The following is a 14,455-nucleotide window of genomic DNA, read 5'->3' on the forward strand; positions in this document are numbered from 1 at the left end:
GTCCCTACTCAACTTGTTTTGGTCTGATTTCTGCAAGATTGTTAGAGATCATATTATTCCCAGCTTTCAACTTTGTTTTGAAAAGGTTTTATTCGGTTTTTTTTTAGCTATGACACGTCTCTTCATAAGGAATATTATTTTATTCATGTTCTGCTTTTGTTGGCAAAGTTTAGTATTCATAAATGTAAGTATGATGGTTATAAACCATTAGTTTATATTTTTAATTCAGAGGTTCAGCAATACCTAAGAACAATTTCCAATTTGAGTTACAATAAAGCTGTAAAGTGTATTGAAATATGTAAACAATTTGATATTTTTATTTAAACTGTTTATTTATTTTCCTTTTTGACGTTTGTTTTAATATACCTCTTGGCTCTAGATGTAAAAGTTTTGTAAGCATTAATTTAAAGAAATCATAATAAATCTCCAACTGATTGACAAATTAAATTGTGAAATGGATTGCTGTGAACTGTGTGTCAATGATTGACTTATGATCAATAATATGGTATTAAATAATACATTGTATTCTAAAGCCGCTTTTTGTTTTGTCTTATTAATGATTAACTCTTCTGCTACAAGAATGTAATACATTTTAATTATCTGAATATTTTTTATTATATATATATTAGGGCTGTCGATTTAACGCGTTAATAACGTGCGATTTGACAAAAATTAACGCGTTAAAATAATTAACGCACTTTAATCGCAATGCTTAACTGAGAGATTCAAGCTTGTAGTACCACCTGTTTACTCCAGAGGGCAGTAATTGAAATGTCAGCTGTGTGAGCAACACACAGTTTATACAGTGAAGAAAACAATATCTTGCGTTCAAAACGCTCGCAAATGTGATCTTTAAGGGATCTTAAGATGTGTTTAAAGATTGAGTATTAAACTATATTTAACTCGACACAGTGACCTAAACATTTTATGTTTCTGACGCAACACACCCGAGACGCTACACAAGCATGTCTGACGCAGGTCGTATGGTCTTTACCTCACACATATTTAATTACCAGGGAGGGTAAGGAGGTGTCCTTTAAACTGTTACACTGTTTTTACCCAGTCAATCTTTATTTAAGAAACATGCTCCTGAAATACATCCACTTTGCTCCTTCTGTAATGCTGTAGATGAAAAGTTTGTTTGTTTGTTTATATACCTCTATTTTAACTAGTTTTTCTTTGCTTTATAAAGACGTTTTATTTGGTTTTCACAGATTTGATAACTTAAGTTAATATTTTCTGATTAATCTGTTTATTTTTCTTGCCAAGTTTTTAATACATAAGTGTAAATTTATGTCTATAAAGCCCCTATTTGCAATATTGTTTAAATACTCTTTGTAACTCCAACAACTCCAAAGCATTGAAAACCATTCTACTATGTAATGAATATAATGTCTAGGCATTATTGTAAACTATATCTGTTGTATTGTGTACTATGTGTACCCCTGGCTTGTTTCTAAAAAAAAAAAAGTCTAATGCAGGTGTAAATTTACGGGTCCCTAAACAAACCCTCACAATAAATCTCCAACTGATTGACAAATTCACATGTGAAATGGATTGCTGTGAACTGTGTGCCAATGATTGACTTATGATCAATAATATGGTAGTAAACAATACATTGTATTCTAAAGCCACTTTTATATTGTTTTATCAATGATTAACTCTTCTACTACAAGAATGTAATGCATTTTAATTATCTGAATATTTTATATATATATATATATATATATATATATATATATATATATATATATATTTTTAATATTTAAAGATAACTATGTATAATTATATATTGACATACACTCACCTAAAGGATTATTAGGAACACCATGCTAATACTGTGTTTGACCGCCTTTCGCCTTCAGAACTGACTTAATTCTACGTGGCATTGATTCAACAAGGTGCTGAAAGCATTCTTTAGAAATGTTGGCCCATATTGATAGGATAGCATCTTGCAGTTGATGGAGATTTGTGGGATGCACATCCAGGGCACGAAGCTCCCGTTCCACCACATCCCAAAGATGCTCTATTGGGTTGAGATCTGGTGACTGTGGGGGCCATTTTAGTACAGTGAACTCATTGTCATGTTCAAGAAACCAATTTGAAATGATTCGAGCTTTGTGACATGGTGCATTATCCTGCTGGAAGTAGCCATCAGAGGATGGGTACATGGTGGCCATAAAGGGATGGACATGGTCAGAAACAATGCTCAGGTAGGCCGTGGCATTTAAACGATGCCCAATTGGCACTAAGTGGCCTAAAGTGTGCCAAGAAAACATCCCCCACACCATTACACCACCACCACCAGCCTGCACAGTGGTAATAAGGCATGATGGATCCATGTTCTCATTCTGTTTACGCCAAATTCTGACTCTACCATCTGAATGTCTCAACAGAAATCGAGACTCATCAGACCAGGCAACATTTTTCCAGTCTTCAACTGTCCAATTTTGTTGAGCTCTTGCAAATTGTAGCCTCTTTTTCCTATTTGTAGTGGAGATGAGTGGTACCCGGTGGGGTCTTCTGCTGTTGTAGCCCATCCGCCTCAAGGTTGTGCGTGTTGTGGCTTCACAAATGCTTTGCTGCATACCTCGGTTGTAACGAGTGGTTATTTCAGGCAAAGTTGCTCTTCTATCAGCTTGAATCAGTCGGCCCATTCTCCTCTGACCTCTAGCATCAACAAGGCATTTTCGCCCACAGGACTGCCGCATACTGGATGTTTTTCCCTTTTCACACCATTCTTTGTAAACCCTAGAAATGGTTGTGCGTGAAAATCCCAGTAACTGAGCAGATTGTGAAATACTCAGACCGGCCGTCTGGCACCAACAACCATGCCACGCTCAAAATTGCTTTAATCACCTTTCTTTCCCATTCTGACATTCAGTTTGGAGTTCAGGAGATTGTCTTGACCAGGACCACACCCCTAAATGCATTGAAGCAACCGCAATGTGATTGGTTGATTAGATAATTGCATTAATGAGAAATTGAACAGGTGTTCCTAATAATCCTTTAGGTGAGTGTAAATATGTATAATCATTATATATTGAATTATTGTTATATGAGGGGCTTTCTCAGCAAATATTTGTATATGCGATTAATTGCGATTAATTAATCGGGAGACCATGTAATTAATTCGATTACATTTTTTTAGCGATTGACAGCCCTAGTTTGTGACAATATATTTGATTCACTTGGGTCGATTATGTTCACTTATATAAAACCATAATCAAAACTGTTTTGATCAATAAAATGGTTTTATAATTATTTTGTTTTTCATTATACTGTTTAGATTGTCCACCTGTAATCTCACTGATCAATGTTGTGAAAGTCTGGCTTCAGCGCTACAATCATCAAACTCTCCTCTGAGAGAGCTGGACCTGAGTACCAATGACCTGCAGGATTCAGGAGTGAAGCTGATCTCTGATGGTCTGAAGAGTACAAACTGTCTTCTGGAGATACTGAGGTATTTAAGGGGATTTAACTGATTTGTATGAAATAACAGCCCACAGCTGCTGTACAATTATCTACATTCCCAACTGCACTAAAATAAAACCAGAATACAGAAGTTGTCATGCTAAATGTTTAAAGATGGCAATCTAATAATAGCAAAGTTTTATACAGTGCATGTCATGAACAGAATGTAATTCTGTCTCTCGAGCCTCGTTTTCATTCATGTCAAAAAATGTAATATGGCAACACTGTAAATAAGTTTATTTATTGTGATTAATCAAAAATATTCTAATTTTTTATTTAAATTGTTGTGACTACAAACCTATTAAGACATCAGCAAAGTGTTTAAGCATTTTCACATAAATGACAATGAAGCTAATTTATGATTTTGTGTACTGCTGAACAAGACTTTTGTCAAGCTAAGCAAAAAAGAAAACAATAATAGCCTAAAAATAATTTGAATAATGTTTCAAAAATACCCTTATGTCAAGTAATGTTTGGTCATCCGTCTGTTACTCATTCATAATTCATCCAGCCCCTTTCTTTCCTCACTAAACAAGAATGCCAAACTGAAAGAATGACAAGCCTTCTCCTCTCGTTCAATCATTCAGCAGATCCTTATTCACAAAAAGAGAACTGATGCATTTATTTCATTCGTGAACGTGTCTACCAGGACATTCAGGGTGTTTTCATACTTTGCTTGTTTGGAGCATTTGTTTCAGAACCTGGTGTTTTCTTCCTTAGTTCAGTTAGTTTAGGCATATATGAACACGGCAGTCACACTCTGATCCAAACCAAAACAAACATTTTGACTTTCTTTCTTCTGCAGAAAACCAAAAATGTTTGATAAAGATGCAAATATATCAATACAATGCAAGTCAAGGGGTTCCAAGATTTTCAAGCTCCAAAAGTGACACAAAAGCAGCATAAAAGTAATACATATGACTCCAGTGGTTTAATACATGTCTTCTGAAGAGATATGATAAATGTCCCTTTTTCACTGTACATCTTACCATTGCGGTCTCTAGGCATAATCATGATTTAATGCTTAGTTGGACTTCTGTGTGCTTGATGCATGCATATAAGGCTAGAAAGTGTAATCGAGCTTAAAGTGTAATGATGCCTTTATTTTCTTTTTGGAGCTATAAAGTGTTGGACCACATTGACCTGCATTGAATGGAAATATTCACATCTACATCAACATATCTTTGTGTTCCACAGAGGAAATAAAGTCATACAAGCTTGAGATGATGTAAGCATGAGTAAATGATGAGAGGATTGTAATTTTTGGGTGAACTGTTCCTTTAATACAGCGTCACACTAGTGACTTGATTTTTATTGATATTATCGATTTGATCAGTTATTTTTTGCAGCACTAGCTTGATCATACATGTCAAAGGAAAACACACATTGTTCCTTTATGATCTCAATAACGTCAGTGTTTGAAAGAAAGCTTCTTTTGTTTGTGGATTTAAGTCTATTGAAATGTGACTCAAGTCCATGTTGCTAACTCCAGTCTCCATCTCTGTATCTTGACTGTTGCTGTGTGTGTTTGTAGATTATCTGGCTGTATGGTGACAGAGGTCGGCTGTTGTTATGTTGCTTCAGCTCTTATTTCCAACCCTTCACACCTGAAAGAGCTGGACTTAAGCTACAATCACCCAGGAAAATCAGGAGTCAAACTGCTCACTGAGAGACTCAATGATCCACACTGCACACTGGACAAACTCAAGTATGTTGAGCACTACAAATCATTTTGTTTGTGTGTGTGAGTTTGTAAAACTGTTCTGACATCTGTTCTGAGTTTTCAAATAGTTTTTCGTATTTCTAAATGTTAGTTGGTATGAACAAAATATAACTTTGAGTAAAATTGACCTTAAAAAATGTATTTTGTTGTTTTCGTTTAAAAACGTTTATTTGATGCTTGCATTTACTTCTTTAAAGTATAGCTTATTCTCAACTTCCCAACTGCTTCATAAATTTTATATTGTTTTTCCAGCATAATTTAGTCATGGGGTGAAAAGGTTGTGAGAAGATTTTTTTATTTTCTCTGAAAAATGAATGCCCTCTAACTAGGGCTTCTTGATTATGGAAACATCATAAACAATCATTTTGGTCAATATTGAGATCACGATTATTTATCACGATTACTCAATGACTTTGGAAACATCATGCATTTATTGAACTTTAAAAAAAAACTTAACTATGGATTTCCTTGAACTTGAAATGTAAACTGCACTGGGTAGGGGAAGAGTCTCTTGTCATATGATAATTATTTTATGTTATGTATGGTAGTCAATTAAAGGAACGCCTCAATCACCATCATTTACAGCAGGGATGTTCACACTTCTATGGAATTAGATCTACTTTTTCATCATGTTATTTCAGCAAGATCTACCATGTACAATAAAGGCTATACATTATCACAATAGTAAAATGTCTGTAGTCTTTAGTGATATGTGACGATTCTCAATACCAATATATTAATTATGAAAGAATGGTTTCAAGTTCTTAATTATTTAATCATAAAAAAATAGAATCAAAAATATAAATTAAGAAAATGCCAGTTCCCCTTCTGTCACTCACTCGACATTTTGTCGAATGAAGTGACACAAGGGGTCTTCTTGGGATGCCAGACGTACCTCTGAAATTGAGAAAAGGCCAATGTCAAATTGGCAGACAGAATTGCATTCCCCGCCCCGGACATACGGGTACAAAGGGAAGCGGGGCAGCGTCTTTCAGTCAGAATTTTTCTTTGGAGCCAAGCGGTTGTGGAACAGCAACCATTCCAAAATCGTTCCATCTTCCCACGGGATTGAGGACGACCCGGCTGGTGATGAAGGCGATTTGGGGAGGACCCAAATGATTTCATGACCACAGACATTAAGTCTGTGCCGTAGTCATTAAGTCCTGTGATTTTAGTTTCTTTGGGACAGGGATAATGATTGAATGTTTGAAGCAGCATGGTACTTCACACTGCTCCAGTGATCTATTGAAGATCTATGTGAAAATGGGGGCCAGTTGGTTAGCACAGGAACGAAGACACGCTGGGGAAACACCATCTGGGCCTGAAGCCTTCCTTGTCTTTTGTTTTCGAAAGACACGTCACACATCATCAAGCACACATTGCAGGAGGTGTTGGTGTTTGTGTGAAGTGAAGGTCATAGTGGTTGTGGGGTGTTAGATTGGGCCTTTCAAATCTGCAGAAGAACACATTCAGGTTGTCAGCCAGTTGTTGGTCCACCACATGGTTGGGGGTAGGAGCAGGGCCGGACTGGGACACAATTTCAGGCCGGGAAATCCTACACCCATCCAGGCCATCCTATGCACCCAAATAAAATTTGAAACACGGACAATCTTGTTTTTTCCCCCCTAAATTACATTTAATTAAAGGCTTTCTCTTGAACGGTACCCTCACTTCCCTTTTCCTTCTCTTCATTTTCCATAATATCGCTCTGTATCTCCCTTCCACCAGAATCATCAGCCTCATACACTAAGTAAAGAGGAGTTCTAGTGTTATTGGAAATTTAAACTAAAACATTACTAATATATAATGTATGTATGTAGTTATAAAGTGTGTGTATTTTTCTTGTACCTGTTTCTTCTCCACCTGTCACTTCTTCTGCCCTCATGTTACAAACAGAACTGTCCCACACTCCACCTTGGTGCAAAACAACCACCTTATTGTAATTTGTTTGCCCAGAATCTACATTTATTTTAGTAAAAATCTAAGTATTATATTTATGACAAAATGTTGTTGTTTTTATCTTAAAACTACTTAAATATCCAAAATTTAGCAACACTATATTTCATACAATATGTTAATTTTTTTCTTTTCTTATTTTGCTTCTACCTGTCATCTCACTCCCTGGCTGAATATGATGTGTGATCATTGCACCACAGCTAGTGCTAGTCTCCACCTTCATTTGATGAAAAAGAAAAAAAAGTTAATTTGTATTACCTTATTAAATGTATGCATCATCTTTCATGTCAAATTCTTACATTTGATCAATAAATTCAGTTATAATAATAAGACACTATAGGGCTATTACCCATCAAATTAAAAAATGTGCACTGCAATTACAACTGCAATAAATAATGTTATGAGATTGATGTTTTAAATAAAAGTTTGAATATAAAAAAAACATTTAGGTGGGGGCAAGTGACCATCTTAATTAGTGAGTCATTCATACAAAAGATTCGTTCAAAACGCTTCACCGTTCACACCGCGCTGCTGTAGCTTTCCTTTGGAACTATTTTAGTCGGTGAAATAGAACAAAAACAGTTCATATGGTTTGTGTCTAAAATGTAAGTAACTTAATAATAAATATTAACTACGCTACTTGTTTATTGAACAATAAATTCAATGTAACATTTTCAATCGTGATAATATTCAGCAAAACAGCTCCCTTAGTTGTGTTATGTTAAACTAAATCATGTTATAAATAAAAAAACAACAATTAGAATTTTTACCTCAGTACATTTCTTCTGTGAGTTTTCTGTGTGCACTCATTTGTTTTGATTTCTCCACGAATGTAACGTTAGACGGGCGCTACCGCTTACATTTGCTAGCAGTTCAATACTAAGTTAACGAAGAAAAAATTATTTACAGATGAAACTGACCTGCACTCTTTTTTTTTTTGTCCTTTCCCTCTCTGCTCCACCTGGCCGTTTTCTCTCCATCATCGGGTGCTGCTCGCATTTTCTGTTTAACCGTTTGTCTGAGGCGTAAAGTCGAATCGTAGCCTTGCCAGTCAAGACTAACAGATTCATGATTTTTTATTTATTGTTATTAATATTCATAATAATTTTATTGAATGACGAATTCAAAAATGATCACTGGTAAAGGTAGTAATATAAAATAATAATAATAAAATAAAAAAATAAATAAAAAAAACGCTGGCTGGCAGCAGGCCAACTTAGTCACCAGGCCAGCGGGAATTGTCCCGGTGCTCCCGATGGCCAGTCCGGGCCTGGGTAGGAGTCCTGTAATTTGTGAGTTGTTTCATGCCACTCCACACTGATGCTGGGTCATTAGCTGAAAACTTGTTTTCCAGATTCTCAGAGTAACTTCTTTTGGCCACTCCGATTTCCTTATTCAGTGTGTTCCTGACCTGATTGTGCAATACTTTATCCCCACCCCTGTAAGCATCCTCTTTGGCATGACGAAGCTGTCTGAGTTTTCCTGTAAACCATGGTTTATCGTTGTTAAATGATAAAAATATCCTAGTAGGGATATACATATCCTCACAGAAACTGATATTTGATGTAACGGTATCTGTGAGCTCATCCAGGTCTGTAGCTGCAGTCTCAAAAATACTCCAATCCATGCAATTGAAGCAGGCTTGTAGTTCCCACTCTGCTTCATTGGTCAATCTCTTTACAGTCCTTACTTTTGGCTTGGTTGATTTAAAAAAATGTCCTGTAGGTTGGAAGAAGATGAACCAGACAGTGATCAGAGAGTCCCAAAGCTGCTCTAGGGACAGAGCGATGTGCATCCTTTATGGTTGTGTAGCAATGATCCAGTATATTTCTGTCTCTGGTGGGGCATGTAATGTGCTGTTTGTATTTAGGCATTTCAGGTATGAGATTTGCTTTGTTAAAATCCCCAAGAATAATAATAACTGAAGTAAAAGCTTATAGTTAATAAATAGTGTTTCCAAATTAGGACAGCACATCCTCTTTAACGTTGTTACATCTGTACACCAACTCATGTTACATGGCCTCTGGTTTCCCCCGTTAACTCCGCGATGTGATCATCTATGAACAGATGGAAGCCCGGCAGATGTAACACGCTGTTCGAAAGCCACGATGATGGAGTTTAACCAGCACACTGGCTCGTCTCCCTCACCTGCGTCTGGTAGCGCATTTAAACAACACTGCTGCGCCTCCGTCTAAAATGTCCAGCAAAACGTCTGAATATTCAAAAACTGGGAAAAGATTATCTGGTATGTCCTGCTGAATGTTCAGCAGTTCGTCCCTTGTAAAACTGACTGGATAAGGCACCATTTGCAGTGCCATCTTTTAGCTTGTTGTTCAATCAATGGTACAAACATGCTCATAAATTCTGAGTGGCATCTGGATACATTAAGTTATAACACTCTTTTCCATCAATTGAGCAATTTTTGATTTAATGCTGACATGATCAATTGAAAACTGATCACAAACATCACTTTGAAATACAATTTATTTTACCACCTGCTTTCATCTAGTGTTAATAGAAAAATGTAAAATGCCCTGGGCTATATTTATCAGTGATGCACAGTCTATAATGAGCTAATGCTGCCTTCACATGCTATAGGAATTATCATAAATATGAGTTTCCCATTCGGAAGTTGCACATGAACGACCCTTCAAGGCAATTTAGGGTCTCACACACACACACACACACACACACACACACATATTTGTATATATATATTAACATGTATGGGTGTACATATAAAAAATAAATAATGATGTATATTATTTATAAATGAAATAATGAAAATGAGCTTCCCCTCTTTGAAAGACCAGCAGCCGCCACTGCTTTGAATGTAGTGTCAGAATAGTGCTATATAAATGTAACAATGGTTGAAACTCTGAGATAATTTTGATACCTGATTTTTATTCCGAGATGAGTTGTAAACTTTAACATGGTGGAGGAGAGTACGGTCTCTATAGTGAATGACATGTCTTGTTAATTTTTTCTAAATACAGCTAATTGTTAGCGCTTACCGTTTTGGTCATATTGATTTATTTATATCAGCAACCATTTGATGCATGTTGTAAATTTTTACACCATAAAAATAGCTTGTATTTGACCAAAATTCCATTATCGTCAACAAGCTAACTGAGTGTTATGTATTATGGTGTCAAAATAAATGTTCCTCAAGAAATATGTATGAATGAATCTGGCATTGTTCATGTTTCCTGTTCTTTCTGACAACAAATCACGTGAACACGACAAACTCGTAATTAACACTTCAAAAGTGGGAAGTAGGATAATTCCGATAGCACATGAAGGCAGCATTAATTCACAAATAGCAAGAAGGTGTGTTTAAACAGAAAGGAATGACAATGACTCATAGGCGTAGATTTAGGTAGGGACATGTCCCTAACTTTCAGAAAATTGGAAATGTCCCAACCAACATTTGGGCAAGATTACCACACAAGATTACTCTAACTTTATACAATGATTTTATTTACATTTTACATGAATGTTTTAAAAATGACTATTAAAACATTCATCTATAAATTATTCTCCAACGTCTTCTAAAGCAGCACATAATCGGCATTGTTACATGGCACCTGTTACTTTCCTCAGCGCTGTTGAGGATGGACCAATCGCAGTCTTTTTTGAAAACTGGGGGTGGATCAGATGTGAAGGAGATGCTAGTAGAACTGCGCAGACAACAAATTGCTAACCCAAATTAAGAATTTAATGGTGGGCTGCACGATATGTAGGATTTATTAAATATATCAAATTAACTTGCAGTAGGCCTGTTATTTTAATGCATTCATTGTAAATCTTTAGTCAGGTCTAAACTTATTTTTTCTTTAATAAAACAAGGGGGTTACAATTTAATATGATTGGCCAGAGTAATAGGGAATGAGACTTATATGAGATTTATATAAAAAATTGATATTTTGCCTGTATTACCAGACATTCGCATTTATACTTAATACATCATTTCAAATAATGTCCTCCTTCCAAATGTGTCCCTACCAACTTTTCGACCAAACATACACCCTAGCAATGACTTATTTTAAATACTGAATACAAGGCGCTATTTCAGCACTGATTGCAACTGCTTAGACTAGATTGCGTGTGGTTAGTGAATAAGAATATTACACACAATAGTGGCGCAACTGTTTGGTGAATTTGCGCTTGTACACCAGATTTAGTCAGAACAGATCTGAGCAGAATATAAAAAGAAAAACATATGTATTGTAGTAATTTACATGACTTTAACATGATTTTTAAGATTGTATTAATTCCCAGCCTAAAAATTATTATATTAAAATGATGCGATATTTCCAAGTTTCCATAACTGTGGGAACCATGTTACTCTGGTGTTATATCTGGTGTTTGAACTGCATATGTATGAAACATCACTTTTTCATTCTTCTTCTCTGTTCTACAGGCTGAACTTCTCTGATCCTGAACCTTCTGGACTGAATCTTCATCCACTCCAGAACTGTCAGTCTTGTGTTCACATAGTGGATTCAGATCAGTGGATTCAGATTGAGCCATCAGTCTTTACAGTTGAAGGAGTGTCAAAGTTCAAGGTCAGCACTCAACCTGGGCGTTACGAGTGTATCAGGACCAGAATGCGATGGGTCTGTGTTTGTGATGTCACCCTGCAGTACCACACAGTGGATGGCCGTTTCCTCAATGAAGAGCTGGAAAGGCTGCAGTATAACCGGATTGGTCCTGTGATTGATGTGACTGTGATCTCAGGGAAATTGGAAGAAGCCCATCTGCCTCATTATGCTTGTTTAGCAGACTCTGACCCCTCTCTCAAAGATGCTGTGAAAGTCCTCAGTGTAAAAGATGAAGGAATATCAGTAGAGCCAGTGGAGTTGACTCGTTTTCATGGCAAAATATTCCAACCCTCCTTCTCCTTTAAAACATTTATTATAGATTGGATAATACAATGTGAGGAACACTGTGATCTTCTTCTCTATATGCGGTGTAAAGTTCCTTGCATTCTCCATGTTTACATTTTTCCATTTGATTCTCATTCTAAAGAAGTAGTTGAGAAGAATGAAAGATCAAGTTATCAGATCAGCCATCCTAGACCTGACAGGCCATTTCGGATAAATACACCTCACCTGCTTAATGTTCCTGGTGCTTCTGTCCATCCCAAAGAAGGGATTACACTCAGAAGTGGTATTGACCCAAACTTCTTCAAGATAAAGCAACAACTGGAGAATGATATTGAAATGACTCTCATCAGAGAGGAGGATCAAAAGGTTGTCTGGACTGCAACAATTGAGAAGGATGAACTTGCCCAGATAAATCCAAAGAAAGATGAGCCGCATCTGAAGAGTGAAACTGATAAAGCTGAATTTTTTGATAAACACTGGGGAACTCTTGTTGAAAGGGTTCAAAATGTGAGACCTGTTGCAGATAAACTGCTTGAGCAGCGAATCATTCTTGGTGAACAATATGCAGGTATTACACATACTAATTCAACATGTCAGGACAGCATGAGAGAGATCTGTACCATAGTGCGTGCGGGTGGTAGCATTGTAAAAGCTAAATTCATCTCAATACTTCATGAAGTGGAACACTACCTTTTAGAAGATCTGTCTGGTTCTACTCCTTAACCTCAAAGTGAATGTAATTAAAACAGCCTTATAAGTGAAGTGCATAATTTAAAAATTTTCAATTTGAAAATATTTCTGCTGTCACACTTTAATGTGCTGAAACTCTATTTGTTTTAGTACGGGGACCTAAAATTATGGTGAGGTGGTTGGGGTGAAAACCAACAATGGCACATTAAAACAATACAAGATTTATGAACAGCTGTATGTTTTGGATGAGAATGTATCAATGAATGAATGACGAGTTGCTTACTACCCAATGTTTAATGTCAGAACTACCAGATGCATTTGTGTGTATCGAAACTTCAAATATGTCCTTTGCCAATATATAGTTTAGTGTATATATTTAAATTTTGAGAAGAAGCTGGGGCTTAGTGCTCACTTATTCTTGAGATAAGAGAGAAAAAATGTTTTTTTCTTTATTATTATTATTTTGATTAATATGACAATACAAATTTTGTCAAGGATAACACAATAAAGTTAAAAAATGATTTCCATTGTGGTCCTTAATATTATATAATATAGATGACATTCCTGGCAATAGGTCCTCTGTCAGTGATAATACTACTTCACCTACAATGTCCACACATAAAAACAATTGCAAATCCTTTCTATCAAACTAACCGGAGAAGTTAAGTTACACTCCACTATCTCGCATTTGCATGCAGTATGGGAAAAAGTACAGAATGTTTAATTCGGATATTTATTTAAATGTTGCTTTGAGCATATGGCTGAACCCAAAATTAAGTATTAATAAGTCCCCTTTCTGCTGGACAGTGGATTGTGAGGGAGGGTAACATGCACGTGACCCATCTGAGAGTGAAGTGTTGAGATCCTTTGAAACTGTGGTTCAACATTTTGGGATTCCCAGATCTCAATTCTTTAGGTATTTATAAAGTGGCAGATACTCTAGAAGTGGTGATTACTGCTTTTGGAAAAGGCCATGAGGCATCAATGTGTGAATTCAGAGTCTGGGGAATAGAGCTTTAACTTCTCTCAAAAGATTATGGGAAATATTTAAACTTTGTATTGGAGGAGGGAGTGTGGGCTAAGATTCTAAAAAACACCATGTCTGCATCTAGAGATTATGCAATCCAAGTTTTTAAATCGATTCTATTGGACCCCCTCTAGTTTGTATATGCTTGGTATTAAAGACACACCCACCTGCTGGCGATGCCAATCAGAATATGGGGACACAATTCATGTTTTTTGGTGGTATGGTAAGATCCAAGAATTCTGGTTGAGGTTCAGAGTTTTAAGTGTGATGTATTATTCAAATTTGATTTTGCCCCAGACTTTATATTTTAGGCGATAGGGCGGTCATTAGTATAGGAGATAAATACATAAGAAATTTGGTCCTAGCCAGTGTCATGATCGGTAGACAGATCATTATGAGGGGAAAGAAGTTGGCTGGTGTGCCCTCATTTGGGGAGTGGTTCACAGAGATGGACAGGGTGGCAGCATTTAAGGAAATGTCAGATAGGCTAGGCAACCTGGGGGTGTTTAATATGAAATGGAGCATCTATCTGACTGTAACGTATTCAATGGAAAGGAGGAGGCGAGAACCGGCTTGATAATATAAATGATAGTTTAATGGTAAACTTAAAACAAAGACACAAACACATATGACGGACATGTCAGCTAACGATCTCTCTCTCCCGCACGGCCCTCTGCAGTCAGCCTTTAAACCTCA

The 14,455-nt window shown here is 36.4% G+C and overlaps 1 protein-coding gene across 50 annotated transcripts in view; it reads left to right on the forward strand.

Moving 5' to 3' along the window:
* The window catches only part of LOC127632132 (protein NLRC5-like), a 377,053-nt gene extending 363,796 nt beyond the window's left edge, over window positions 1-13,257 (forward strand). For all 50 annotated transcript variants that reach the window (XM_052110651.1, XM_052110666.1, XM_052110667.1 and 47 more), the window contains 2 exons: window positions 5,009-5,182; window positions 11,577-13,257. In XM_052110651.1, the coding sequence (XP_051966611.1) occupies window positions 5,009-5,182; window positions 11,577-12,765 (1,363 nt within the window). In that variant the 3' untranslated portion in view covers window positions 12,766-13,257. The remainder of the gene's footprint in view (window positions 1-5,008; window positions 5,183-11,576) is intronic.
* The last annotated feature ends 1,198 nt before the right edge of the window (window positions 13,258-14,455 follow it).

This window comes from Xyrauchen texanus, chromosome 38 (assembly GCF_025860055.1).
Source record: "Xyrauchen texanus isolate HMW12.3.18 chromosome 38, RBS_HiC_50CHRs, whole genome shotgun sequence".
NCBI lineage: Eukaryota > Metazoa > Chordata > Actinopteri > Cypriniformes > Catostomidae > Xyrauchen > Xyrauchen texanus.